Here is a 25,816-nt window from a genome sequence, read left to right on the forward strand (position 1 = left end):
GTAGTAAGGGACCTCAGACAGACCCTCCAATATTGGTGCCAATCGGTCAAACAGGGGCGCTACAGCCACTGTCCATATATGTCTAAGACCCACCTTAGCAAATTCAGCTGAAATGTCCTTATTTCTCATAAAACCTTGAAAGAATTGTTACCTTTCCCTTCACCTGAGTCCATATTTTTTATTCACTTTCATTTTTCACCAATTTGCCTCATAGAACATTATCAGACTTAATTTACACATAAGAAGGCCTGAAAGTATTGAATACAATTTCTAAAATGGAGCGCTGACTCCACCTGCTGGCCACACTGTTTCCATGCCTATTTCATTCAAATAGCTATATCTCTGGCATGCTTCATCCAATCCTCACAAAATTTGATGCACGGCTGTGTTACTAGACTGCCTCAGCCAAGCTGCAAAAGACCTTCCAAGTTTGGTGGCAATCAGTCAAACGGGGGCACTACAGCCACTGTCATAATATGTCTAAGACCAACCTTGGTTAATGCAGCTGAAATCTGCTTATTGTTTATTTAAAAATTAAAATATTAATCACCTTAACCTTCATCTAAGTCCATATTTTTAATCTGCTTATATTCTCCTGCCATTTGACTTTTACAAATCTTTCAAACTTTAATCTTTCTTCAGGCTGTGTACACTACAGCAATTACAATTTTATAATAAATTGGCCAGCAGGTGGAGTCAGCGCTCCATTTCAATAATGCCTTCAATACTTTTAGCCTTTCTCCTGTCTAAATATACATCCTAGAATAGCATACAGCATGATATTACTGCTGTTACATGTCACACTCCCGCAACTCAGCACTTTGTTAAGAATATGCAACACAGCCTATGTTTACACAGGCAGTATAAAAAAGCAACTATGTAATATCTACACTTACCAGACCAGGTATGAAGGTCCCTAAATCTACCAACTAGTCAGGCCATCTGACCCAAAACATGTATTAAGTCAGGCTAAGGCACTCCACCACAGGGTTCTACATTCTGTCCTGCATTTGCTGACCTGTTAGACCGATACTAACTAGTCTATATCCTGATTTCTACCTACTACTCAGACTATCTCACCAAAACATTACATTCAGTCAGGTTCAGGCACTACACCACAGGGTCCTACATTCTGTCCTACATTTCCTGACCTGTTAGACGGACACTCAACAATCTCCATCCTGATTTCTACCTTCTACTCAAACCATCTGTTGTCCTACCTGTCCTACCTGTCCTACTTGTCATACCCTTTGGACCCTTCAGTAACTGCCTGCAGTTTCTAGTTATTATTATTATTATTATTTTTCTGCCCTAAAACTGAATGTACAGCCTAAACTGTAAGAGCTAGACCAACCAAACTTGGTCAGATGATGTCAATTCCTACCCACTACTCAGGTTGTCCTACCCAGTCCTGCCAGCCAGATGGGGGCGCCTTAGCGCCCCCCAACACGTTTCGGTCGATATCTCCTGTCCTGTTAGACCTACAATCGAAATTCTTTGTTCTACATATACAGACAGCAAAGCCCTACCAACTTGCCATTTGGACTATGAAGCTCCGCCTACTTAGATTTTTTGCTAATTTGCATAATTTGCCAATCCTACTTTTTCCTTAAAGTCCTGGCTTGTCCTACCAAATCAGACAAATGAGGTGTCAGACGAATCAGAATTCTCTGCTGATCAAGAATTATCCACAAAATTCAGACATTTTTATATCCTACGGCCATTAGCCACGCCCAAACAATGTCCAAATTTGGCCCGTTTTGGTCTGACGGCTATAACTTGGCCGTGCCTTGGCCTACCTTGACCAAATTTGAAATGCTACCTCCCTACACCATTCTGGGGACACGGTCCGAGGCGGGCCGCATTTCGTCAATAGGGGGCGCTACAACTAAAAACTGGCAATATCTCCTGACTGCCTTTGCCAATCTAACTGAAATTTGGTAGATATGTACTAGGAAGCAGCCTGTGGTCAGTCACCTACAATGGCAGTAATTATTCCTTAAAGAGTGGCCGCCATCAGCCAATCAAAATCAAGCAGGCATTTCACAGGCTTCTCAATGACCAATCTAAATCAAATTTGGGTGATACATTTGTGCTCTGACCCTCTGCCTAAACTGTAAAGGACACCTCACTCGGCCAGATGGGGGCGCAACAGTGACAACTTTTGCATTTCTGCCTATTTCTCGAGAACGGTGAAGCCTACAATCGACATTTCTTGCCAGGTCAATTCAGTACGACATGCCAAATCAAACAACATGTAGAACTTGCTTCTGCATCTTTGCGTTTTTGCATAATTCATATTGGTCTGAAAACAAGACATTTCGTTAACCTCCTAGGATTTTCACCAAACCTACACAAATCTGGTATCATTTAAATCAGGAGACAGTCATAATAAATAATTCATAAAAAAAATCATAAACTTTCCATGAGGTATAGTCACCAGCCACACACAAACCATACAGGTGCCATGCCCAATTCAATCAGACAGCTATATCTCAGGCCTGCCTCAGCCAATCATCACCAAACTTTAATATATCCTGTAGAATAGTAGTCCGGAAGGGCCCTCCAAATTTGGTGCCGATCGGTCAAACGGGGGCGCTACAACAACATAACATGTCTGTATAAACCTTGAAAATCAGTTCAACTTACATTTATCTCATTTCTGTTCTAGTGACATGTTACTGGTTAAAATATTTTGTACTGCCAGTTCTGTGAGTCATGCCAAATCAAGACATATGCAATGCCCAATGATAGTCATTTTCATTCCCTTGTGATGTTTAAAAACTTAATAAATAACATATTACTGTAACTTCTACAATGTTCAGCCCAAGTAGGTCATTCTGGTAGTACATCAATCAGGACATTGCCATTATGGATAATTCATAAAAATATCTTAACCTGTACGCTATGGCCACCAGCTACAACAAACCTGCACCATATCCATGCTCATTTCAATCAACCATCTAAAGCTCAGCTGTGCTTCAGCCAATCCTCATCAAATTTGACGGCCTAATGTAGTAAGGGACCTCAGACAGACCCTCCAATTTTGGTTCCAATCGGTCAAATGGGGGCGCTACAGCCACTGTCCATATATTTCTAAGACCCACCTTAGCAAATTCAGCTGAAATGTCCTTATTTCTCATAAAACCTTGAAAGAATTGTTACCTTTCCCTTCACCTGAGTCCATATTTCTTATTCACTTTCATTTTTCACCGATTTGCCTCATAGAACATTATCAGACTTAATTTACACATAAGAAGGCCTGAAAGTATTGAATACAATTTCTAAAATGGAGCGCTGACTCCACCTGCTGGCCACACTGTTTCCATGCCCATTTCATTAAAATAGCTATATCTCTGGCATGCTTCATCCAATCCTCACAAAATTTGACGCACATCTGTGTTACTAGACTTCAGAAAGACCTTCCAAGTTTGGTGGCAATCGGTCAAACGGGGGCACTACAGCCACTGTCCTAATATGTCTAAGACCAACCTTGGTTAATGCAGCTGAAATCTGCTTATCGTTTATTTAAAAATTAAAAAATTAATCACCTTTCCCTTCATCTAAGTCCATATTTTTAATCTGCTTATATTTTCCTGCCATTTGACTTTTACAAATCTTTCAAACTTCAATCTTTCTTCAGGCTGTGTACACTGCAGCAATTACAATTTTATAATAAATTGGCCAGCAGGTGGAGTCAGCGCTCCATTTCAATAATGCCTTCAATACTTTTAGCCTTTCTCCTGTCTAAATGTATAACCTAGAATATGATACAGCATGATATTACTGCTGTTACATGTCACAATACGCAACTCAGCACTTTGTTAAGAATATGCAACACAGCCTATGTTTACACAGGCAGTATAAAAAAGAAAACTCTGTAATATCTAGACTTACCAGACCAGGTATGAAGGTCCCTAAATCTACCAACTAGTCAGGCCATCTGACCCAAACCATGCATTCAGTCAGGCTAAGGCACTCCACCACAGGGTTCTACATTCTGTCCTACATTTGCTGACCTGTTAGACCGATACTAACTAATCTATATCCTGATTTCTACCTACTACTGAGACCATCTGACCAAAACAATGCATTCAGTCAGGTTCAGGCACTACACCACAGGGTTCTACATTCTGTCCTACATTTCCTGACCTGTTAGACCGACACTCAACAATCTACATCATGATTTCTACCTTCTACTCAAACCATCTGACCTAAACAAGTTCTGTTCTGTCTGACATCTGCTGACCTGTAGTTCTGTCTGACTTTTTAGTATCCTCCTCTACGGTTTGCCCTACATCTCCTGTCACATTAGAGCTACGCTAAATCTCCATCCTGTTATGGCAGTCTAATTGTTGCCCGGTCAATTAAGTACGACATGCCAAATCAAACAACATGTAGAACTTGCTTCTGCATCTTTGCGTTTTTGCATAATTCATATTGGTCTGAAAACAAGACATTTCGTTAACCTCCTAGGATTTTCACCAAACCTACACAAATCTGGTATCATTTAAATCAGGAGACAGTCATAATAAATAATTCATAAAAAAATCATAAACTTTCCATGAGGTATAGTCACCAGCCACACACAAACCATACAGGTGCCATGCCCAATTCAATCAGACAGCTATATCTCAGGCCTGCCTCAGCCAATCATCACCAAACTTTAATATATCCTGTAGAATAGTAGTCCGGAAGGGCCCTCCAAATTTGGTGCCGATCGGTCAAACGGGGGCGCTACAACAATATAACATGTCTGTATAAACCTTGAAAATCAGTTCAACTTACATTTATCTCATTTCTGTTCTAGTGACATATTACTGGTTAAAATATTTTGTACTGCCAGTTCTGTGAGTCATGCCAAATCAAGACATATGCAATGCCCAATGATAGTCATTTTCATTCCCTTGTGATGTTTAATAACTTAATAAATAACATATTACTGTAACTTCTACAATATCCAGCCCAAGTAGGTCATTCTGGTAGTACATCAATCAGGACATTGCCCTTATGGATAATTCATAAAAATATCTTGACCTGTATGCTATGGCCACCAGCTACAACAAACCTGCACCATATCCATGCTCATTTCAATCAACCATCTGAATCTCAGCCGTGCTTCAGCCAATCCTCATCAAATTTGACGGCCTAATGTAGTAAGGGACCTCAGACAGACCCTCCAATATTGGTGCCAATCGGTCAAACAGGGGCGCTACAGCCACTGTCCATATATGTCTAAGACCCACCTTAGCAAATTCAGCTGAAATGTCCTTATTTCTCATAAAACCTTGAAAGAATTGTTACCTTTCCCTTCACCTGAGTCCATATTTTTTATTCACTTTCATTTTTCACCAATTTGCCTCATAGAACATTATCAGACTTAATTTACACATAAGAAGGCCTGAAAGTATTGAATACAATTTCTAAAATGGAGCGCTGACTCCACCTGCTGGCCACACTGTTTCCATGCCTATTTCATTCAAATAGCTATATCTCTGGCATGCTTCATCCAATCCTCACAAAATTTGATGCACGGCTGTGTTACTAGACTGCCTCAGCCAAGCTGCAAAAGACCTTCCAAGTTTGGTGGCAATCAGTCAAACGGGGGCACTACAGCCACTGTCATAATATGTCTAAGACCAACCTTGGTTAATGCAGCTGAAATCTGCTTATTGTTTATTTAAAAATTAAAATATTAATCACCTTAACCTTCATCTAAGTCCATATTTTTAATCTGCTTATATTCTCCTGCCATTTGACTTTTACAAATCTTTCAAACTTTAATCTTTCTTCAGGCTGTGTACACTACAGCAATTACAATTTTATAATAAATTGGCCAGCAGGTGGAGTCAGCGCTCCATTTCAATAATGCCTTCAATACTTTTAGCCTTTCTCCTGTCTAAATATACATCCTAGAATAGCATACAGCATGATATTACTGCTGTTACATGTCACACTCCCGCAACTCAGCACTTTGTTAAGAATATGCAACACAGCCTATGTTTACACAGGCAGTATAAAAAAGCAACTATGTAATATCTACACTTACCAGACCAGGTATGAAGGTCCCTAAATCTACCAACTAGTCAGGCCATCTGACCCAAAACATGTATTAAGTCAGGCTAAGGCACTCCACCACAGGGTTCTACATTCTGTCCTGCATTTGCTGACCTGTTAGACCGATACTAACTAGTCTATATCCTGATTTCTACCTACTACTCAGACTATCTCACCAAAACATTACATTCAGTCAGGTTCAGGCACTACACCACAGGGTCCTACATTCTGTCCTACATTTCCTGACCTGTTAGACGGACACTCAACAATCTCCATCCTGATTTCTACCTTCTACTCAAACCATCTGTTGTCCTACCTGTCCTACCTGTCCTACTTGTCATACCCTTTGGACCCTTCAGTAACTGCCTGCAGTTTCTAGTTATTAAGGGTCCAAAGGACGAAGTCCTTATGGACCATTATTGTTTTTCTTAGGATTATTATTATTATTATTATTATTATTATTTTTCTGCCCTAAAACTGAATGTACAGCCTAAACTGTAAGAGCTAGACCAACCAAACTTGGTCAGATGATGTCAATTCCTACCCACTACTCAGGTTGTCCTACCCAGTCCTGCCAGCCAGATGGGGGCGCCTTAGCGCCCCCCAACACGTTTCGGTCGATATCTCCTGTCCTGTTAGACCTACAATCGAAATTCTTTGTTCTACATATACAGACAGCAAAGCCCTACCAACTTGCCATTTGGACTATGAAGCTCCGCCTACTTAGATTTTTTGCTAATTTGCATAATTTGCCAATCCTACTTTTTCCTTAAAGTCCTGGCTTGTCCTACCAAATCAGACAAATGAGGTGTCAGACGAATCAGAATTCTCTGCTGATCAAGAATTATCCACAAAATTCAGACATTTTTATATCCTACGGCCATTAGCCACGCCCAAACAATGTCCAAATTTGGCCCGTTTTGGTCTGACGGCTATAACTTGGCCGTGCCTTGGCCTACCTTGACCAAATTTGAAATGCTACCTCCCTACACCATTCTGGGGACACGGTCCGAGGCGGGCCGCATTTCGTCAATAGGGGGCGCTACAACTAAAAACTGGCAATATCTCCTGACTGCCTTTGCCAATCTAACTGAAATTTGGTAGATATGTACTAGGAAGCAGCCTGTGGTCAGTCACCTACAATGGCAGTAATTATTCCTTAAAGAGTGGCCGCCATCAGCCAATCAAAATCAAGCAGGCATTTCACAGGCTTCTCAATGACCAATCTAAATCAAATTTGGGTGATACATTTGTGCTCTGACCCTCTGCCTAAACTGTAAAGGACACCTCACTCGGCCAGATGGGGGCGCAACAGTGACAACTTTTGCATTTCTGCCTATTTCTCGAGAACGGTGAAGCCTACAATCGACATTTCTTGCCAGGTCAATTCAGTACGACATGCCAAATCAAACAACATGTAGAACTTGCTTCTGCATCTTTGCGTTTTTGCATAATTCATATTGGTCTGAAAACAAGACATTTCGTTAACCTCCTAGGATTTTCACCAAACCTACACAAATCTGGTATCATTTAAATCAGGAGACAGTCATAATAAATAATTCATAAAAAAATCATAAACTTTCCATGAGGTATAGTCACCAGCCACACACAAACCATACAGGTGCCATGCCCAATTCAATCAGACAGCTATATCTCAGGCCTGCCTCAGCCAATCATCACCAAACTTTAATATATCCTGTAGAATAGTAGTCCGGAAGGGCCCTCCAAATTTGGTGCCGATCGGTCAAACGGGGGCGCTACAACAACATAACATGTCTGTATAAACCTTGAAAATCAGTTCAACTTACATTTATCTCATTTCTGTTCTAGTGACATGTTACTGGTTAAAATATTTTGTACTGCCAGTTCTGTGAGTCATGCCAAATCAAGACATATGCAATGCCCAATGATAGTCATTTTCATTCCCTTGTGATGTTTAAAAACTTAATAAATAACATATTACTGTAACTTCTACAATGTTCAGCCCAAGTAGGTCATTCTGGTAGTACATCAATCAGGACATTGCCATTATGGATAATTCATAAAAATATCTTAACCTGTACGCTATGGCCACCAGCTACAACAAACCTGCACCATATCCATGCTCATTTCAATCAACCATCTAAAGCTCAGCTGTGCTTCAGCCAATCCTCATCAAATTTGACGGCCTAATGTAGTAAGGGACCTCAGACAGACCCTCCAATTTTGGTGCCAATCGGTCAAACGGGGGCGCTACAGCCACTGTCCATATATTTCTAAGACCCACCTTAGCAAATTCAGCTGAAATGTCCTTATTTCTCATAAAACCTTGAAAGAATTGTTACCTTTCCCTTCACCTGAGTCCATATTTTTTAATCACTTTCATTTTTCACCGATTTGCCTCATAGAACATTATCAGACTTAATTTACACATAAGAAGGCCTGAAAGTATTGAATACAATTTCTAAAATGGAGCGCTGACTCCACCTGCTGGCCACTCTGTTTCCATGCCCATTTCATTCAAATAGCTATATCTCTGGCATGCTTCATCCAATCCTCACAAAATTTGGCGCACATCTGTGTTACTAGACTTCAGAAAGACCTTCCAAGTTTGGTGGCAATCGGTCAAACGGGGGCACTACAGCCACTGTCATAATATGTCTAAGACCAACCTTGGTTAATGCAGCTGAAATCTGCTTATTGTTTATTTAAAAATTAAAATATTAATCACCTTTCCCTTCATCTAAGTCCATATTTTTAATCTGCTTATATTTTCCTGCCATTTGACTTTTACAAATCTTTCAAACTTCAATCTTTCTTCAGGCTGTGTACACTACAGCAATTACAATTTTATAATAAATTGGCCAGCAGGTGGAGTCAGCGCTCCATTTCAATAATGCCTTCAATACTTTTAGCCTTTCTCCTGTCTAAATATACAACCTAGAATAGCATACAGCATGATATTACTGCTGTTACATGTCACACTACGCAACTCAGCACTTGGTTAAGAATATGCAACACAGCCTATGTTTACACAGGCAGTATAAAAAAGCAACCCTGTAATATCTAGATTTACCAGACCAGGTTTGAAGGTGCCTAAATCTACCAACTAGTCAGGCCATCTGACCAAAACCATGCATTAAGTCAGGCTAAGGCACTCCACCACAGGGTTCTACATTCTGTCCTACATTTGCTGACCTGTTAGACCGATACTAACTAATCTATATCCTGATTTCTACCTACTACTCAGACCATCTGACCAAAACAATGCATTCAGTCAGGTTCAGGCACTACACCACAGGGTTCTACATTCTGTCCTACATTTCCTGACCTGTTAGACCGACACTCAACAATCTACATCATGATTTCTTCCTTCTACTCAAACCATCTGACCCAATCAACCATCTAAATCTCAGCCGTGCTTCAGCCAATCCTCATCAAATTTGACGGCCTAATGTAGTAAGGGACCTCAGACAGACCCTCCAATTTTGGTGCCAATCGGTCAAACGGGGGCGCTACAGCCACTGTCCATATATGTCTAAGACCCACCTTAGCAAATTCAGCTGAAATGTCCTTATTTCTCATAAAACCTTGAAAGAATTGTTACCTTTCCCTTCACCTGAGTCCATATTTTTTATTCACTTTCATTTTTCACCCATTTGCCTCATAGAACATTATCAGACTTAATTTACACATAAGAAGGCCTGAAAGTATTGAATACAATTTCTAAAATGGAGCGCTGACTCCACCTGCTGGCCACACCATTTCCCTGCCCATTTCAATCAAACAGCTATATCTCTGGCATGCTTCATCCAATCCTTACAAAATTTGACTCGCTTCTGTATCACTGGACTACAGACAGACCTTCCAAGTTTGGTGGCAATCTGTCAAACGGGGGTGCTACAGCCGCTGTCCTAATATGTCTAAGACCTACCTTGGCTAATTCATCTGAAATATCCTTCATAATACCTTCAAAGACTTGTTGACTTTCCCTTCACCTCAGTCCATATTTTAAGCTCCTTTCATTTTTCTGCTATTTGACTCAGAAAATTATCAGATTTTATTTATAAACCAGGCAGTGTATATTGCAGATTTTTCGCTTTTTTGTATTCAATTGGCCAGTAGGTGGAGATGGTGCTCTACTTATATTGTACTTTTTTGGATTTTTTTTATAGATTGGCCAGTAGTTCGTCCTGTATTTCATTAATGCATGCATACAGCAGGTTCATATTATACATTATGGCCAGTCACTATAGAATGTCATTATAGTGTAGTGTGTTTTTTCTTAAATGTTGCTCAGGGCATTGTAATACTGTCGAACCCACTTATCTCGACCTCGGCTAACTCGCCAACCCTATTAAGTCGATGTTTTTGAAGTGCAATCACCAAAATTCCCTCTTTGCATTAGCATTTCTCATCGGTTATGTCGATTCTTTTATGTCGCTGAACCCTAATATCTCGAGCCCGAAAGAGGGCCAAAATCGCCACTTAACATCGGTTATCTCGATCCCTGTGACTAATCGCCGGCTTTTTAAAATGTATCTCACGTGCTAAACAGCGCGTACTCAAATCCCATTCGCATGGTAATTTGCTGAACAACGCAGCGGTTAAACGCGATCTAGGTAAATCCCCATCAAAACCAAAGCCAAGCATATCCGCATGCGGCAATGACAACGAAGATGAAGAAGATGCGGACGAAGATTTGGAACAAATTCCCTCTGCCAGTGAGGTGATAAAAATGCTACAAAAAATCGACGGTATGGTTCTTTTGCAGGGGATGAAACTGTTTTAGACAGCATAAGTAATATCGAAGCATTTATTTTCAAGTAGACTGTCAAAGGCAAAAAGCAACAAAGCATTTTAGACTTTGTAAAGAAACCATATTAATTGCGTGTACGATACTTTTCAGAGCTGTCAGAGCGAAATTACTTGTGAATTTGATTTTGACACTGGTTTGCTTTTTGTGACAACGAACTACACCCCACAGGTTTTTATGTGATTTTGTGAGCGATCTTTGTGTTTGCAATGTTGGATGATATAATTAAAGGCTTCTATCGAGAATCGACGGTGGTTTATATTATATACTGGTAAATGTCTGCTTTTGGTTGGTGCACATATGCCTTTTGTTGTTAGCCAACATGTATGTACATTTATATAACATGCCGATCGCGTCAGCAAACAAATCGCGGCAACGCTGTTGTGTAAAAAAACACCAAAAACCAGTGCATGTACATTCTCATTTATTAACGCACATAAATAAATTTCAAGCATATGTCAACATGGTATATTGCCCCCATATTGGTTTTCTGTTATCTCGATCATCGGTTATCTCGACGCTTTTTGGCAACCACCTAGGCCGGCAACATAACCGGGTTCAACTGCACTTTTTGTATGCGTATTTTCTTCACTGCCTGTTTCACCTATACGCTAATTAAAATTTATTCTGACATTTACATGTGTATTTAACATGCTTAAGAATGATGACTGTATTAATGATTATAATATTTATTATTATTCATTAGAGACATAATATAAAACACATTATACACATTGTAAAATTGCAATTGACTACATTTGTCTTAACCAAACATTTAGGTTTGTGTCATTGTTTGAGGAGGCTGAAAAAGTACATTGAGGCCACAATAGTTGAGCCAGCACAATTGACATAATATTTCGCATATGATGTGTATGCCATTCTTACATACACAGTGTACAAAGACCACAAAGTGTGATAGTAGCACTCATACTGTATATATATACTACACAACTCCCTACATGGCAATATTCTTTTGAATATACAATTTGGTGTAAGTCAACACAGGCATCACAAACAAAGCTGGATCGTTATTTTGACATCAATTTAACCATGGCATCATGACTGTAAATTACATGACATATTATGTACTACAGAACTGTCACAACACATCATTAATGTTTTGTTATTGCAGAGTAAAAGTGAAAATAACTCAATAAATACTACAAGAAAAATTGTGAGACATTATAGCAATAAACATCCACAAGCAGCAGCACATTTCACTCAAAGTACCTTTGCTGTCAGACTATAGTGTGTGGAGATGATTTCTGGTGCATTTCACTTCAGGCATCTGTGTGTAGTTCATACTGTCTGTGTCCAGTCTCTGAGTCCTTTAGAGAACGCTTTGGTTGTCGACAACATGGGCGCAGGGAAACTTGATGTGGTGAGTACGGTGTCACTGATATGAAGATAAGGCACTGGAAAAGAGAGTAAAACCAGAAAGCTGCATGTCAGCCAATCAGACACTTGCAGTTGTAAAGTGAAACTACTTCACAGACAAAATAATCCATCAAAGAGGCAAACTCACCAGGCCAGCCCATCTCATTGTTCCAACGTACCAGGCAGTGTGATGTGTTAACGAAAGTTGATGTGGTGGGCATGGGGTCAGTGTCATCAACAGCAGGCGCTGGAAAAGATTAAAAGATTAAAAGCATGAACTGGCATGTAAGTTAGACAAACACTGACAGAGTAAAACTAGAACTACACCAAAGAGGAAGAAATGTCTGAAAAAGGCAAACTCACAAGGTCAGCGCCTGCTCCTCTGGCTATGCAGCATTCAGTGTGATGTGTCACACTCCCAATGTACAGCTGTATGACGGAGGATGCAGTATAGCAGAGCTTCAACAGACAGATGTGTGTTGGCTTGATCATCAGGGAAGCACATGACAGTTGTGCCTTAGTAACCTGAGGTTATACATAGGAGAAGGCAGGTTAAAACATGGAATATAACAATGTAGTAGGGATTTCTGACAATACTTAGTTACCCAATTTATAAGCTCATACACTGCAAACTGGTATGTCTTAACTAGCATGCTCATGTTAAGTGAGAAACTGTCACTCACGTACCTTTGCTTTGCCCACCCAGTCATGGCACATCCACTGTGTCTAGATGAATGTCTCACACACACTGCCCAGCTTTCCCACTTAGATTTTAGGTCATCCACATGTATGACTGTTTAGTGTTACTTCATTTTAGCTGTTTCAAGAAACACACAAAACATACACATTACTCCAAAAATTACATCATATACATAATGCCATAATACAGTCAGTGTACATATGTCCATTTCCTTTTACAGTGTGAAAGTACACTCTACGACACTATACAGAGACATGTCAGTATATGGTCTTACCTTTGCCCATAGATGTCTGTGCCTCTTCACCCTCTCACCATTCTTTTCAATCAAAGCCTTGCTTTGTGAAATTCTGTGTCTTTTCAGCACGTTTTGTGGTACAAGACATTAGTTTGGTAGTGTCTACATCTGATGGTACTTCTTCATCTCCTTACATTTAATTCATTGTAATTATATATTCTACGTTACATAAGCAACTATACATTTACATTTTCCAAGTGTGTGGTGCTTTGTAAAGAGGTTCAGTGCACTGTACTGGCCCACAACACAAAATTTCTATATAGGCAACAATGCATTTAATAAATACTGAATTATATCACAGGACATCTAAAATTGTTTATTTTTTTGTGGAAAATTCATGACATTAACAAGTTTGGCATACTGCTGTTGTGAGGTACTTGACAGAGCACATTACCTCCCTTTTCAAAGACCACATTGCTTGCTCTGTCCTAAACTTCCCCTAGCCCCCACACCAACCCCCAGTGCCATGTGCCCCATCCTAGCCCCCTTATGCCTAGCCCTAGTGACCCTCCCGTAACCTTAGTCCTATGCCTAGTGGTAACCCAAGCAGCCCACCTCAGACTTATCCCCAGCAACAGGCCGCCATGTCCAGCTTTAGTACCCCCTGCCTCAGCCCCAGTGCCAGCTTCCTGAAGCCCAGCCGCAGCCCCCAAAAGCATGGTGCCAGCCCCAGGCCCAGCAGCAGCCCCCTCAAGGTCGACCCCAACCCCCAAAGCCCAACATCAGCCTCAGGCTAAATGCCAAGCCCTGGAACACCAGCTCCACTGCCAACCTCTGAGGCCTAGTTGCAGCCTTCTGAAGGCCAGCCCTAGTCCTAGCCCCCCACAGCCTACCGGCAACCCCAGTGGTAGCAGCTGACGGCCAGCCCCAGGCCTAACCCCCAAAGCTTGGCACCAGGCCAAGCCTCCCTGCCAATCCCCCCTAGTACAGCCATAGCCCCAGTCGCAGTGCCAGCCTCCCGAGGCTGACGCACCCCAGAAAACTATCACTGCAGCAAAAAATTTATGTTTCTTACTCATAATGTCTTTTATACAGTTTCTTACAGATAATGTGGCACTACACATTCATGATGGCTGAAATACATCTACATTGCTGAAATAAAAATTCTATTAGTCAAAATATTTTTCGCATACACATGATCAATCAAAGTGCCTTTCCCAGTGGTTGCTTCTTTGACAAGTTGAGCATACCCATGTTCTTCCATAAAATTAGCAATTGTACTTACTGTCAAATGATTTACTGCATGACAAATTTTTTCATATTTTTTTATACAGTTTCTTATACATGATGTAGCACTATACATTCATGATGGCTGAAATACGTCGGCATTACTGAAACAGAGATGCTGTTAGTCACAATGTCTTTCACATACACATGATCAATCAAAGTGCCTTTCCCAGTGGTTGCTTCTTTCACAAGTTGAGCATACCCATGTTCTTCCATAAAATTAGCAATTGTACTTACTGCCAAATGATTTACTGCATGACAAATTTTTTTTTTGTTTTTTTATACAGTTTCTTACAGATAATGTAGCACTACACATTCATGATGGCTGAAATACGTCGGCATTACTGAAACAGAGATGCTGTTAGTCACAATGTCTTTCACATACACATGATCAATCAAAGTGCCTTTCCCAGTGGTTGCTTCTTTCACAAGTTGAGCATACCCATGTTCTTCCATGAAATTAGCAATTGTACTTACTGCCAGAAGATTTTCATTGAAGTCGCCCATGATGATTTTCCCACCTTCCACACTGTCCAACTGAGTGATCAACTGCATCAGGTTCTTCTGAAAGATTGTTAGATTATACAAGGGTGGTCTGTATAGTACCAAGACTGTTGTTCTTAGTAGGCCCACACTGAACTGCACACACTCAATGTTGACACACTGCACATCAGTCACAGTACAGTTGGTATGTTCTTTATAATACAAACCCACACCACCATGTTGTTGCTTCTTCAGTTCAGCAGAGATAGCATCACTACCATCATATGCCTGATGTCTGGGCTTCCCATGGTATGAAAATCCAGGCAGCTGTACACCTTCTGTGTCTTCCTTTGAATTTAACCATGTCTCTGTCAAGCAGATGATATCAGCTTCCATATACCTTCTGTCTTGCTTTAGGTCATCCAGGTGACATGTAAGTCCTTCAACATTGTGCAGTAAAATCTTACATAATGATGGCACTTCCATGACGGGCTCAATAAATGCAGGCATGCTTTGCATTGCAGTCTCAATGTCTTGTTTTGCATATATAGCAGTCTCCTTAAAGTCTTCTATTATAAGGCCTTCCAGAGAAGTGACACGGCTTAATGCTACATATGCCTGTCCAGCTGCAAATATCTTCTTTAGTGATACAACAGCCTTATCTACTGTCAGACCTTGTACCTTGTGTACTGTACAAGCCCAAGCCAATTTCAATGGAAACTGCCGTCGTGTTCCACCACTGTTTGTCACTCTCTCCTCCTCTGCTTTGATTTGTGTAGCTTTGTCCAACCCTGCTTTTAGGCATGGCTTCTTTCCCCTGAGTGACTTTCCAGCTGCTTCGTTGTCAAATGTGATGTATATCTCTGATGGAAAATCCTCATCAGTATCAAAGCAGATGTCACTAACTGTACCAAATGCACCATTTACCAAGCCGTCTGAAACGTCAATATTTTTCAGAAGTATTACTCGTGCATTGACACCTACATGTAGTGATTCGGGGAGACATGTCTTCTGAACATTAGCATGATGTCCATGTTTCTTTTCCAGTCTGCCAGTTGCAGCAACCCTTTGAAAATCCTGAGCATGAATGATGACATGGTCTGAGCAGATCTTCCGCAGCATATGGTAGTTATGTTGATCAACTTCATCATTGGTTGCATAAATATGAAGACCAGTACTGTCTTGTCCTTCACCTGTCACACGTAGTTTCAGCATAGCAATGTCTTCCTCCAGCATTGCATCACCCCTTTTGCGTTTCCTTAGCCGATTCAGCAACTGTGCAAACTGCATGTCTTTCTGTCTCATAATTTCAGTCAGCTCCACCATAGCGAAATGATTCTGCCATAGATCAACAGCTTTACCCTCAGTATACAAAGCTTTCCCTTTCACAGGACAAAGCTGGTAGAAATCTCCAACAGCAATGATTGAGACATTTCCAAAAGCAGAATAATCTCCAATTTGTTTGATTTGTCTTAATCTGCCATGAATACATGCAAGCAGCTTGTGATCAACCATTGAAATTTCATCTATGATCAATATTTGCAGGTTTCCCAGTTCAGCTCTCAATGAATTTATTTTTTCATCTCCAAGTGGTTCATATGGCAGCTTTGCGTCCGTTGCAATATGGAAACAGGCGTGTATTGTTGCAGCTTTGATGTTGTAAGCACTAACCCCAGTTGGAGCAGTCAGTAACACGTGTGTCTCATCTGGATTTTGTGACAACTGACGCAAGATACGAGCTGCCTCATAATGTATTGCTTTGATCAAGACTGACTTGCCCACACCTCCAGGTCCAGATATGAATACATGAAATGGTTCTGGGTTTTCACCACGTGCCTTCTGTAAACACCAGTTTCGTATTTTGTAAAAAGTCTCAGACTGCTTGTTATTCAGTGAGCGAAGCAAAGCCAGTGCTTCCTGCCTGGACATACCACAAGGATTGTCATGCAACATATAGCGCCTCGGCCTTGGTAACAAATCTGGTATCTCATCACGTTGTTCTCTCATTTCTGGTGTAGTGTTGGATTTGCTAGCAAGACACTCTAGCCGTTCACGTTCAGTTTCCGGACAAATCTCTGCCCAGGCATCTTCCATTACACCATGCTGCTGTAAGTCTTCTTCAGCTTTGTCAATTGCATGTGATTCCTTTTCAAAACTTGACATGTTTGACTGCACAACCAGTTTTACTGAATGCAATTCATCATCAAAGAACTTGACACAACCAGTCTCATAGAATTCCTGGTAACTGCCAAAAGTAGAAGGTTTTAATTGTGCATCGAAATAATGTGGCAGAAAAAGTTGCAAAATGCTGTGGTAATATTTTTCTGGGTCCTTTGTGGGTGAAAAGCGAGCATACCGAACAACGGCTGCCTCTGTGCGTGTCCTTTTCTTCACAAATCCTAATTTTCTGTCCAACTGCACACTTCCAGGGCATGAGCTCTGAGACTTACATAGTATTCTGTACTCAGATGCAAATCTCGCCAGGCACATTACTGCAAACTCTTTTGTTTCTGGTCTGGCTTTATATCTATCAGTGATACTGTTCATCCAAATACCTTGTTCATCCTCATTCTCACACTCAGCTTTCTTCCGTATGATGTTCAATGGAAGGCTCATTTTTACCACATTTTCTCCGGTTGGGATAAACTGCACCTTTCGTGATCCCTCTTTCAACCTCATGTTAGTCAGACGATAAACACTTTCCTGGGCCGAAACTTCACGATTGTGCAGGAAAACACTGCCAAGTTGGCGAAGAGCTTCTTTTGCATCAAGGTTACCTTGCTGGGAGGCCTCTTTCTGAGCATTTGCCAGTAGCAGTCCCATCTCTCTCTCAGCTTTGGAAATGTAGGAAATGATGTACACAATACATGAATATGCATCAACCACAAACTGAATGTCCATGTTTGCATTCCAACAGCGTAAAAGGTCTCTGTTATATTGGTTGACCCACACTTCACATGGTCTCCTCTTAAGAACAATGGTAGTTTTCTTTGTGATTCTTGAGTACGCAGCCTGAAATATGTCCTGACTGATACCAATTGTACTAAATAAGGAATCAACAGAGTCATAGTTGGCCTCAGGGTTTAGTACAGCATCCTTCACTTTTTTCATGATAGCGTCTGCTACTTCTTTTTTCAGGGGCTGTCCGTCTGTCTCACCATCTCCAACTTTGCATGATGACACAAATGTTCTGTTGCTTGGAGGACGTGGGAAATTGAATCTACAAGTTTTCCCTTTTTTCTTGCATGTTTTTGAGTGCCTCTTACTATGTTGCTGTACACTACATACAATTTCATGCATTTCATCGTCACCCTCTGGCATTTCACATGTCACATATTGATCAATGAAAGCTGATACCTCATCTTCATCATCTTTGCCAACCTTAGGCGCATCTTCCACCCAAAACAAACAGTGAGTGTGAGGTGATCCTCGTTGCTGAAATTCTACTCTGTAGAAATAATCAACTATTTTGCCAATGGGTTGTGCTTCTGACATGATGACATCTTTTAGGAAGCAGTGGAATCGATAATCAAACATTCTGGCAGCTGTCACAGGATTGTTTTTCAACAGTGCACACCTTTCTGACCAGTCAAGCTCAGCACTTGATGCATCTATGCCATCTTGTTTGAAGATTGCTGTCATAAGTTCTCTCCAGCGTAAATCAGCAGAAGAAAATGAGCAAAACCATGTGGGAATACCAAGCTGTCTTACCATTGCAAACAGATCTTTCTGAACACTTTGCCAAAAAACAGGGGTGCCTCTGATTGGTCTTAGAAATTTATAACCTTCATCAAAATTGAACATCTTTTGTAGAGACTCCTTATTTGTCAAAGTTTCTGATGTGACAGGACACTTATCCCGTGCATCATAGCCCTTTCTCACAGCAATTGACACATTTGACACAACCTGCTGAAGCTCAGACAAATACTGCCCATAAAATATATAGTCCAAGTTTTTCCCAAAACGTCCATCTGCATTAAGAATTCTTGTATTTAAATACCTACACAGTGTCAGTTTTCCCTTCCTTCTGTCATGAAAAGTGCCTGTTCCTTTTGGGAAAAGGACTGGAAAACATTTAGCTTCATTTGACTCATCAGTTAGAAGCCTCACTGGGTTGTTTCCTTCTGCAGGTGCCATAGACATGATTCCATCAAAGTGTTGATCCAACACCTCTTGTGCTATGTCGACAGGTTGAAGACACGTATCCATGTGCATGCCATGTTGTTGTCTATCATGCAGAGTTTCATCCATCTCCTCATCCTCCATGTTATTTTCATTACGCTCTTCATCTGCATGTATGTCACTTACATCACCAGGCACTTCAGTTTTCTGCAGGGGATTAATCCAGTCATCATTGAACTGCACATTGCTATAAAATTTGTTATTCTCTGTAAGATACACCAAAGCCTTCTTTATTTTTTCTGGATGCACAAATTCATATTTGTAATGCCCTTTGTAAGTTAACTTCCGCTTCAACTTCACACGGATCATAAGGTCATCATTATTCACTCTTGGTAAAGATTCAGCTACATTCGAAATGCTTGACGGGACACAAGTCACAGGACCATGAACACCATTTTGTCCACCTTTTGGCAAAGACACAATTCTCATAAAAGGAATATGAATACCAATCAGATGTTGTTCCAGAGTATTTAGACACTGCAACTCAGGAGGAACTGGGTCTAGAGCTAGACAGTTTCCAACGCTCTCTGCTGGCATTTTCCCATCAAGAATCTTTCTATGACATGTGTGACAAATCCATAATGAACCTGTAGGGCCCAACAGACTGCTACAATCATCAGAACAAGTATCTATACATTTGTGTAAGTATGTGTCAGTTATGCACTGCATTGCCAGTAATGCAACTCCTTGTGATTTTTTTAGGTATTCATCTTTTCTGCATATCACAACTTGGTATTTAAACAACATTCGATGACAAACTGAGCAAATGTATACAGGGCCTGTATTTATTTTCTCTCCAAATTGTTCGATCACATACGCAATATCTGTTCTTTTATCCTTCTGCTTAGTTCGTTTCTCAACATTTCTCTTTTTTACTGCAGTAGCAAAATCGCTGTTTGTTTTGTATTTATCAACACTTAACTGCTTCGCACGTTGCTGGTGTTCAATGTCTGTGGCATATTTACTTACACTTGACTGCTTCGCACGTTGCTGGTGTTCAATGTCTGTGGCATATTTACTTACACTTGACTGCTTCGCACGTTGCTGGTGTTCAATGTCTGTGGCATATTTACTTACACTTGACTGCTTCACACGTTGCTGGTGTTCAACATTTGTGGCATATTTCCTAACACTTGACTGCTTCACACATTGCTGGTGTTCAACATTTGTGGCATATTTCCTAACACTCGACTGCTTCACACGTTGCTGGTGTTCAACGTCTGTCGCATACTTGCTCACACTCAACTGCTTTACACGTTGCTGGTGTCTATCATCTGTTGCATATTTGCTCACACTTGACTGCTGTACATATTTGCGGTGCCCCATATCTGTTGCATACTTACTTATACTTGACTGTTTAACATGTTCTCTGTACACTTCATCCTCACGGTAGCGCTTTATGCTTCTCTCAAGTTGTTCCTCCTTGTACACCATACTTACTTCATACCGTCTTTTTTCTCGTTCAAGTTTTCGTCGACTTGATGCCATTTCAGATGGTGTGTTATCGATTTCAGAGCATTGTGTTGCACAACCCTCAGTGTCATGCCCTTTCACACAAATTACAACCTCATAATGTGACTCATTACAATGTTTCAGGTATATACCTCTCTGATCAGAACCAATACATGTGGAGTACTTCAACCATTTGTTGTCAGAGTATGTGAAAATATCCACACCAAGCAGATCAGCGGCAGCTTGAATCTCTACCTCAGATGCCCAAGTACCAACATATTTCATCCGTGATGCAGTGACATACTCAGTGACAGAAGAGTGACCATCTCTAAGACAAGCAACATACCTGGATTCATTTCTTAGTATGTGAGCAACAATAGCACACCTAATTTTCCTGTGTTCTTTCTCATTTCCAGTAATAGCAAAAGCCAGAGATCTGAAAAAGCAGTTGCCATCACCAGTGATTGGCACCATTCTGCAAGGATCACCCATTGGAAACTCTGCATCCATGTTTACATGGCCATGATCAATGTACACCACACCAAGCTTACAGGAAAGCCTTCTTTGCTGCTGGATTGTCAAAGGACTGAACAGAAACTGCTCACTGCGTAGCTCACTGATAAAAACTACATCACCTTCATTGTTCACACGGACATCAACCTCAGGGTCTGTACCATGTGTCACATTTGGCCTTACCACACCATATTGGCTGTCTGACATTCTGGCAAACTGCTGGACTCTGGTCACTGAGGAGTTGTCGTCTGGATGGTCTGATATGTTGGTACGCTGGTTGACACTGGTGACTGAGGACTTACCGTCTGGATGGCCTGACATGCTGGTAAGCTGGTTGACGCTGGTGGCTGGGCAGTTGCCATCTGGATGCTGGTGCAGGATGCTTCGACTAGTCACACTCACAGCTGTAATCTCAAACTGTTCCCCTGTTGCATCTAAAGATAGTCCTAGGGTATCCACATGGTCTAGCAAAGAATCTATGGTAGAGTGGCACACCAATATACTTCTGCCTGATGCGTCGCTTGCTCCATCTCCTCGTCGGGAATGGGAGTCGATCACCACATACCATGACCCTTGCTTAATGATGGCACATGTATTTACTTTAAGAGTAAAAAGACACGCATCATACTGTGAGAATACTCTTCTTACCGCTGCATCAGCTGACATGAAAATGTCACCCATATCTCCATATTCACTGACACCAAACAAGCCAACAAACATGTCATCATGGTAGTTTATTTCATATTTATCACCATTCAATGTGTACTCTGTTGGTAGATCTCTAACTAACAGATACCCAGAAGCATCTCCAATTCTCCTAGCATCTCTGATGGTAGTGTAGAGGTCATCTCCTTTCAGCAGCACTTGATCAATGTCTGTGACTGACCAGGTTAAAACATTCTTTACCTTACACGTTACTATAGCAATCAAACTATTAGCAACACATTGCTTGTTACTGTTGACTCCAAATCGTGGGTGTCCTTGATGGAATGAGCCTCTCACTGCACGTGCCTGAGGAAAATGAGGAGATACACAGATAGTTACAGGGTTCACATGCTGTTGTTGATCCACGGTTGGGTAATAGTTTGGCACTGCCAGGGTATTTCTCAGTTCAAGTTCACTTTCAAGTTCTGTTTCAAGTTCTGTTTCAAGTTTTGTTTCAAGTTTTGTTTCAAGTTCGCATGCTGGTTCACATTCTGGTTCACTTTTGGGGTCAGTCCACTTTGCAGCCTTTCTTTTATGAGGGGGCTGCAGTACCTCGTCCGTCCTTGCCTTATCTTTATCAAGAAAAGGCATACAGAACTCGTCGACGGTCCTACAAATGGCACCCAGGGCGGGAACCCGGTGGTCATGGCTCGTCGGAAAAGTCACAGTCATCGCCGTTTTGGTATTCCGAGAGGGGGGGAACGGGTTAACCCCGTCATCAGTCATAGCCATGACGGACACAGGCCGCTGCTGTGCGGCCTGCTCAGGTTGTTGGTCGTGGCTCGTCAGGAAAGTCACAGTCATCGCCGTTTTGGTATTCCGAGAGGGGGGAAACGGGTTAACCCCGTCATCAGTCATAGCCACGACATGGACGGCAGCAGCAGCGGGGTCAGTCCGTTGGTTGTGGCTCGTCCGATTAGTCACAGTCATCGCCGTTTTGGTATTCCGAGAGGGGGGAAACGGGTTAACCCCGTCATCAGTCATAGCCACATCAAAACTATCAGGAGCTCGCTGCCGGTCCAACAGCCTCTTCTTCGCTGCTGCGGAACGCCGGGAAGCCTTTGTGCGAGGCATCTGCAGATGAACGGGGGGGGGGGGGGAGAAGCACACCTGCTTGCAACTGTACTTTGCACTGATGTTGTCACAAAGCCATCAAATGTGTATACATAGTGCACATCAATCAGGAGCAGTTCCACTAACAGCTTTCTCACCACTTACAGTAAGTCAGTGATGCAGCTGACTCAGCAACTGTCTGGAAGTTACACAACCTACAAACTGAATTTTAACCATTACACTCATTATCCTAAAATAAATATGCCTCATGACTTATGTTTTTTTTTTAATCAGACAAAACACTTACCTGTCACATCTGCATTACACACAAAAGTTTCACCTCAACACTAACTGACCCACGTTTGTGATATGTACACTGTGTGCAGAATTAGGCATGTACTTTATTTGTATCTTGTCGACCAATGTTTTCAGTCCAGATGAACCTAAAACAGAATGTTTAAAAATGGCAAAATGTTTGGTTTTTGATCTGAGTACTTTGTTTTGATAACAGGAAAACATACTTTCCTATGCAGAATGAAGCATGTTTATGATTACTGAAATGGGCCAGAAAAGCACCTTGCAGACAGAAGAAAATCAAAATATTAAAGTGCCAGTCGAAATAACCAAACCTGCTAAACATTCAAAACATAATTATTGTACAATTGATTGTTTTGTGGGCAACACACAAAGAGGATGGAAGCAGCATATAGCGAGGCAACAAAATAACTGCCAAAGTTATGTGTTCAATTAAAAAGAAGACTTTAGAATCAAATGCCACCACTTTTAACAACTGCAATCTGAACGCTCTGGAAGCACTTTGTAGTGTGTTACATGAAATCACTAGGATCAGAATTGCTGTAATATAAGCTCTACGCAATAAAGGTATGCAAGCTAAAAAGTCAAGAATGCACACAGACATGTCAAGAATGATTTTATAAAGGTTTTGTGAAAAAAATCAGATGAGGTGAGAGTGACTCTTGTAGCAGATGGATAGGTCCATGGATGGTCATCTTCTTCGAGCACCCACAGGGCAGTGGAGAAGTGATGGTGTGGGCTGCAGTTATCAGTGATGAACTTGTTGGCTCTTTCAGACTTCCAGGTGGTATAAAATTAACTACTGCCAATTTCTAGAGGAAATTTCAGCAGCTTTCAAAAATGTTATGACATGCATGCAGAACACTGCCCCTTCCTATGATATTCATGCACAACAGTGCCTGTCTCCTTGATATGCATGCAAGACAGTGCCCCTTCCCATGCATCAAAGTATTCCATAGATTAGACAAAAAAGGTCACTGACTTATGACCAGGCTGTCATCATCGCCTGACTCAACGCCCATTAAGAGCTACACAGCCCGAGTGAAGTATGAGATTTACCAAGCAAGCAGGACACTTCTCAGATCAGCATCTGGGACACAGTCCTAGCTGACGTGGCTAATATAAGACAGGATCAAAACAAAGACTTCGGTGGTTCAATGGCAAACAGGCTGATGATGGTCATTCAGAATAAAGGTGACGATACAGGACAATAAACTTGGTGACGTTCGTTGTTCCTTATATAGACTTCAGACAATTTCATTATTATTTCTGTTGATAGTTAAGTGAAAAAAATCCACTTAGTTTCTGATTGCTTGATAATTGTGCCCACAGAAGTGCTTTTCTTTTATTTTCCTTTGTGAAACTATAATGTAACATTTTCTCTAAGTACATTTACTTAGAGCAAAAGAAAAACTTCAGAATGTATAATTCTGCCCAACTGTTGGCAAGAAATATCTCCGGAAATATTACTTGCCTAATTCTGCACACAGTGTATGTCAGTGTATGTTGTCTAAGTACACAAAGCATACCGTATATCACTTTCTCCTCAAGGGTGGCAGTCCAGCACAACTCTGCAGAGAAAAGTGACACACAAGTTTCATTTCATAAACATTTGCCAACAGTCACCTTCATTGAAAACACCATGTAAAGTTGATATACCTTTCAATGTTATTCAACTTAAGAAAACCTCAAACACGATTGCTGATAGACATCACCCTAAAAATATTTACTTTTGATTCCTGTGATATCACAGCCCTTCAGTCTACAAAGACAACATGCATCAGTTAATGATTGACAGGTGCATTTGTACATACATTTCATTAGTATATGCAGCTGCATGATAAACTTCCCATAAACGTACAGACAGATTTTGCACTGTACCATTCTTAGTAGTGCAATGGCACAAAGACAATACTACATATATTCTTACCTCTTGCAACGCGAGCAGCAAAATCTAAAACACAAGCCTTGCTATAGCGGAGACCTGGAAGCGGTCACGTACGGCAGACAATCAGAACCGTAAAAACAAGTCCCCCTTTCGGCGAATGTCTACTGAGCGTAAAGAAAATGTCTGCCGCGAAAACAAAATGTCCGCCACAGAAAGGCGTCTTCGCCGCTATGCCGAATTAATGCTTTACCAGCTTATCCTTTTATAAAGTTAGTTGTTTAATCTAAATTAATATTCCACAGACTTAACTCTTAAAGCATATAGCAGCAAACCTTTAACATACAACTAAAAACACCTTCGGCTGACAATCACTTGTTGTAAACAATAACTACTAATCGAATTTTAATAACACAGAAGGATTTCAAACATCGCCAGGCTGTTTCAGAATACTTCGTTTTTGCTTAACTCGATAACATGTGTTATTGTAGGGAGTCCGGGCTAAATGTTAGTAGTTTCGGTTGCAAACCTACAATCGATTTGTACGACAGACACGCGTATTTAATAAATGCTTCCCAGCGATTATTAATTGCTTTTATAAAACCAAGACCGAACTGAGAATACTAAAAAAAAACCTTAGCACATCTTAAACCATCTAAAAACAGAAAACAGCAAATCGTCAACAAACAACAATTTAAACAACAATTAAAAAGATGTGTCGTCAGACAATATTACATATATTCTTACCTCTTGCAACGCTAGCAGCAAAATCAAAAA

At 41.0% G+C, this 25,816-nt stretch overlaps 1 protein-coding gene and 1 long non-coding RNA gene across 2 annotated transcripts; both read right to left on the reverse strand.

Moving 5' to 3' along the window:
- Nucleotides 1–12,406: 12,406 nt before the first annotated feature.
- LOC140579520 (uncharacterized) lies at nucleotides 12,407–13,705 on the reverse strand. Its single transcript, XR_011983508.1, has 4 exons — nucleotides 13,204–13,705; nucleotides 12,917–13,046; nucleotides 12,593–12,754; nucleotides 12,407–12,476 (listed from the first exon to the last, which is right to left on the reverse strand). It is a non-coding gene; the product is annotated as an uncharacterized lncRNA (long non-coding RNA).
- Nucleotides 13,706–19,490: 5,785 nt separating this feature from the next.
- Nucleotides 19,491–24,872, reverse strand: LOC140579713 (uncharacterized). Its single transcript, XM_072702386.1, has 3 exons — nucleotides 24,684–24,872; nucleotides 20,194–22,860; nucleotides 19,491–19,520 (listed from the first exon to the last, which is right to left on the reverse strand). The coding sequence occupies exons 2-3, from the start codon at nucleotides 22,858–22,860 to the stop codon at nucleotides 19,491–19,493; spliced, it is 2,697 nt and encodes an 898-aa protein (XP_072558487.1). The 5' UTR covers nucleotides 24,684–24,872.
- Between the last annotated feature and the right edge of the window lie 944 nt (nucleotides 24,873–25,816).

This window comes from Paramormyrops kingsleyae, chromosome 18 (genome assembly GCF_048594095.1).
Source record: "Paramormyrops kingsleyae isolate MSU_618 chromosome 18, PKINGS_0.4, whole genome shotgun sequence".
NCBI classification, from domain to species: domain Eukaryota; kingdom Metazoa; phylum Chordata; class Actinopteri; order Osteoglossiformes; family Mormyridae; genus Paramormyrops; species Paramormyrops kingsleyae.